We start from the raw sequence: 5,514 nt of genomic DNA, 5'->3' as shown, positions 1-5,514 counted from the left end.
CCGGCGACTCACAGCAGCCCAGCTCCAGGTTGAGCTGTTGTTCAGCATCTTAGCTGTAGAGGGCAGTGTCACTGGCCTTCATATGTGGGATCCGAACCGGGGCTCTCTGGCGTCCCAAGCCAGTTCTTAACCATCGCGCCACTCAGCCGGCCCTACAAATTCTTTTAATAGTTTAGTATCTTTTTATAATAGCAAAGTACAATAATTAAAATTTATAATAATAATTTAAGTTAGTTTGGAAAATGCTAAATGTAGGTCAGGGTTTCTTTAAAAAAATCACATATTTTTTTCAGAAATTTTGTAGCAAAAATTGTCAAAATTACAGTGTGTTCATGTATGTAGTATTCTTTGTATCTATATCTGTTATTCCATATCAGTCTCACAGTTTTCTGCTCTTTATTGTGTGTGTTTTATATTTATATATGTTATGTATGTTTTTTAAACTGTTTGCATTTCAGAGATGATAACATTACCTTATCATGCTTTAATTAGAAAAAAAAAGGGAAACCACATTATAATGAAATGTAAGATTTAATCAGACTCACAAAGGCCACATGTTGTATGATTCGATTTATGTGAAATGTCCCAAGTGGGCAAGTACATGCATATGCAAAGTAGATTAGTAGTTGCCTGAGGTTGGGGAGATAGGAATGGTGAGTGACTAATGAGTATGTGGTTTCTTTTTGGGGTGATAAAAGTGTTCTAGAGTTATACAGTGATGATGGTTGCAAAACCTTGTGAATATCTAAAGCTACTGTATACTTTAAAGAGTGAGTTTTATGGTATGTGAATTATATCTCAATAAAAAAGATTTAATGAAATTTATTTGATTATTTTTTCAGTTACAGTTGATATTTAATATTATTTTATATTAATTTCAGGTGTATAGTGTAGTGGTTCAACATTTATACAGAGGGTGCCAAAAAAAAGTATATACATTTTTTTTTAAAGATTTTATTGGGGAATTGGGGAAGGAGAACAGTGTTGGGGAGTTGGGGAAGGGGAACAGAGTTGGGGAAGGGGAACATTGTTGGGGAGTTGGGGAAGGGGAACAGCCAAGTTGTTGTCCTTCAGTCTTAGCTGTGGAGGGAGCAGCTAGCTTAGCTCCCAGTCCAGTCGCAATCTGGCAGCCCGTTGGCAGCTTACTGCCGCTCAACTCAAGGTGCTGTGTTCAATCTTAGTTGTGGGTGGGCGTAGCTCACCATCCCATGCGGGAGTCCATCAGGCAACCTTGTTGTTAGGAGCACACGCTCTCACCAGCTGAGCCATCCTGCCACCTGTTGGCAGCTCAACGGCAGATCAGCTCAGGTGCAGCTCACTGGCCTATGTGGGACTTGAACCAGCGACGGTGTTGCTCAGAGCTTGTGCTCTTAACCAACTGAGCCACTTGGCCAGCCCTGTATGTACATTTTAAGAAAGGAAAATACTGTGTTAAAATTACTCTGATGGGGCCGGCCGAGTGGCGCGATGGTTAAGAACTGGCTTGGGATGCCAGAGGGTCCCGGTTCGGATCCCACATATGAGGGCCAGTGACACTGCCCTTCACAGCTAAGATGCTGAACAACAGCTCAACCTGGAGCTGGGCTGCTGTGAGTCGCCAGNGGGACGGTATGGTGAAAAGTTGCTTTCTACTCCTCGTCTAACATCAAACTAGTCTTTCCCCCACTGTTGTTAGTTTCTTATATGTCCTCTTGGAGTTTCTTAGTTTTTTTCTTCCCTTTTATTTTACATAAAATATGGCATACTATAAATAATCTTAGGTCCATTGTTTTTATCACTTAATTTATCTTGGAGAACTTTTCATATCACTACACAGTGAGCTTTACCGTTCTTAAACATTTTATGGATGGATTATAATTTAACCAGTGGTTGGGAATTTTTACTTGGGTAAAGTCCCAACTGGTTTTACAATTTGAATGACTGTGGATCCTTATCTAAGAGATATGTTCTTTATTTCTCTAAAACTTATATTTCTGTAGTAGTACTGTTGCAATTTTTAAGCACTTTACATTCTTAAAGTTAATCCTCACAAAACCTCTTTGGGGGTAGCTAATTACTCTATAGGTTTTACTAGGTAAATAAGAGAAAGGAAATATCTATGTAGGATTTTTCAGACTGTAGTGTGAGATTCTTCAATAAAAGCTCCACCGTGTTCTTTTCATGTGCCCTACTACTGGCAAGTAGAGAGTTTGCTCGAGAAACACAGCCTGCTTTGTAGGGGCTGATAAAAGTCTTCATTACTTCATTTATAACCATTTGTGAATTTACTTCCTTTACTTTACTTACTTCCTTAAAACCGGTAGAGCATGTAGAAAAGGATCTCTACATAAATGAATCTTTGAGAAACCAAATAAATGTAGAAAGAAGATATGCAAATGTTCTTTTTATAGATTCCATTTTTTTAATTTTAAAAAATCCTAACTGAAATATGTGTATGCAGAAAAAAATAACTTGCTTAATAGAATTGAAAGTCTTCATTGAGATGAATGGTTCTTTAAGTGATTAAATGGATGGGACTGAGAAAAATAGGAACTATTTTAACCTGGGACTTAACGTTTAATAAGATTCTTTGTTAAAGGAAGTGTAACCTTAGCTATGTAATTTGACCTGTTTAGAATGCACAAATGAAATGGAAGACATTTAAGTTTTATTTTTAAGTTTTCATTTAATGTGAAACAAGATTAGTACTGAGATGGCCCAGACTGCTAATTTACCTACCTGAATGTTCAAGTATGCACTTAAGTGATTGCCAGGACCAGTAACTCTTTATGTATGGAATGCTAATTTCCTGCAAAATATTTCAACCATTTTGGTAACTCCTGAGATATTTTTTACTGATTTTTCTCATTTATAAACTGGGCCCTTGATTTTTCTCTTTTTACATTTATGCTCTTTTCTATTCATGCTAAAAATAGCCTAGCATCATAGAATTTTAGAGCTGTTTGGATACTTAGAAATTACTAATTAATATTTGGTCTTATTTGCATATTAATTTGGTTATTTTTATTGAACAAATAAGAACATTGAAACCCAGAGAGGTTGCAGTTGGCCCAGGTCAGCCACCTTGTCCAGAACCCCCAGCTGCAGCTGCCTTTCTTTTATTGCTCTGACTGACACTGCTCTACTTGGGGAGAAGTTTAATTTTGAACACATTCTCTTGCTCCTTCTCCCCTTTTACTTTCTAATGTGGGCCAATTAATAAAAGACTTGAAGGAGTATTATAGTCACAGATCTTGCATGGAGCCTGGCTCATTATAGGCATGTAAGAGAGACTTGTTTAAAGTGAACCAAAACTGAGGAGGGAATGAGAGACATTCATGGGTAACAAGTGGGGAGCTGGCAGCTGAGCAGCACTCACCCTGTATTTGCTAATTCAGTCTCCATCTTGCTCTCCCCAGGGTAGCCAGTTGTGTTCAGATGGTGAAGGGACCATGTGCTGGTTAGTGGATGCCTTTAAACCACTTTCTTTCCCCCGTAGGTCCTTTCCCATAACCTGTGCACCGTGCTGAAGGTTCCACACGACCCCATTGCCCTTGAAGAGCACTTCAGGGATGATGATGAGGGGCCCGTCTCCAATCAGGGCTACATGCCATATTTAAACAAGTTCATTTTGGAAAAGGTATGATTCTAACCTCTTGTTGCTCACAGCATTGTTTGATTTGCATATTTCACCTGGGCCCCAGAGCCCCTGGTTGGTGAGTTCACTGTGGTGTGAAGCATCAAGGGGGGTAAATCCAAAAGAAAAGAAAGAATGAGGAATCGACCATTGGGGCCTCTTCTTCACTGGCTCCTAAAACTCGGTTTGCTATTTTCCCAACTTGTTCATTTTTTGAATAAGAACTGTATTTGTATTAATCTGTACCTGTTTTCTCTCAGGGTGCTTTTTTTTTTCGTTTTAAATTTTGATTCCACATGTACTGGCAACGATTGTTAAAGCATAGGTATTATGGGGTAAAATGTGATTACTAAAGGTGATGTTAATTATCTTTACTAAATATATATTACACAGCAAAGTATTCATCCTAGAATTTTCAGAGTACCACACGGATGATTCCTCTGGGTGTTATGAATAAAGATGCTGCAAAAAACCTATTATGTGTTTGGAAGTCAAATGTAACCCATCGGCGTTGGCTGTCATATTCAGCTTCTTCCTTGGTTTGGATAATTAAAAACTGATGCATGAAAGTATTGAATTTAATGTACTTTTGTGTTTTTTTAGGAGAAAATAATTTAAACTGATGGCACATTCAAGTAATTTAAAAATTGGTGATTAAATAGGCAATTAATACAGAAATATATGAAATAAAAAGTGAATGTTTCTTTACCCTTTTTAGTCTAACTCTGTAGGAGTAACAACTGTTAACAGTTTGGTAAATATTTTTGCAGACCTTTTTAATATACATGCAAACACATACCTATACAATATACAATGTTTTTGTTTCTAAATAAAAAGATCATGTTTTTTATATATATATATATATATATATATTTCAACTTATTTTTATTAAACTGAACAATATATTAGTGTTATTTTTCTATATCATGTACATTTAGTTTAGGTATTATTGACGAAAAACATCCAGCCTAAGAGAAAACTTATAAGGGTTTATTTGAGCCAAACTGTTGACAATTGCCGGGAAGCAAAATCTCAACGGATTGAGAAAATGCTCCGAAGAATGGCAGTTTTACAGTTTATTTTATGCATAAAATCAAAGGAAGAAGGTTACATGAAATCCACTGGCGATAGATTAAGGGGGTGGGAGAGAGCAAAGCTCGGAAACCTCTGGGATTGGATAAAAATAAATTGGAGAGACAGTTACTTCTTTTACATAGGTGGGTGCAGGATAGCTAACAGCTGTTTTACAGCACAAAGAGATGGTAATCAGGAGATAAGCATGATACCGAGGAATTTTGCAGTTTCCAGCTCTGGTCTGGACAATGGATTACTGACATTCCTAAAAAATTATTTTAGGTACAGAAAGGCAACAGGCCCACTGAACGGGCACAGATTAACTTAATGAGGAAGCTGAAAATGTGACTTTCCACCATGGCGCACTTAGTTAAAAATTTTTGTGTGTGTGTGTTCATGCTATCTTAGTTTTAGTCTCCTAAGCTTGTCAGGTTTAATTGGTGGCCCCTTTTCCATCCACAGTATGAAAGTAATCATATATTCACATGAAGGGTTGGGAATTCCTGCTTTCTCATATAACACGAAGCATGAAATTTTTAGATATACGAATATTTCTTTCTTTGAAATATTTCTTTGAAAAATGCCTCTCAAAAAGTGACAGTGATAACACATTTAAATTAAAAATAAAATGCATTTAACCAACTCTATTTTCCCATCACCTAAATACCACAACTGTTTACATACTTTTTCCTATGGCTTCTTTGGGTTTTTATTGCTTTTTATGTGTATAAATTTTTCTTTTTTTTTTTTTTTAAGATTTTTATTGGGGAATTGGGGGGATGGGAACAGTGCTGGGGAATTGGGGGAAGGGGAACAGACAAGTT

General features: G+C 36.9%; 1 protein-coding gene across 1 annotated transcript in view; it reads left to right on the top strand.

Annotated features, from left to right (window-relative positions):
- Positions 1-5,514, top strand: part of SWAP70 (switching B cell complex subunit SWAP70) — an 84,884-nt gene that overhangs the window by 33,528 nt on the left and 45,842 nt on the right. Inside the window, exon 2 of the mRNA XM_019656256.1 lies at positions 3,479-3,619. Coding sequence (XP_019511801.1) covers positions 3,479-3,619 — 141 coding nt within the window. The remainder of the gene's footprint in view (positions 1-3,478; positions 3,620-5,514) is intronic.

The sequence above is a fragment of the Hipposideros armiger genome, unplaced genomic scaffold (assembly GCF_001890085.2).
Source record: "Hipposideros armiger isolate ML-2016 unplaced genomic scaffold, ASM189008v1 scaffold_256, whole genome shotgun sequence".
NCBI lineage: Eukaryota > Metazoa > Chordata > Mammalia > Chiroptera > Hipposideridae > Hipposideros > Hipposideros armiger.
This window is presented reverse-complemented; position numbering and strand designations above follow the sequence as displayed.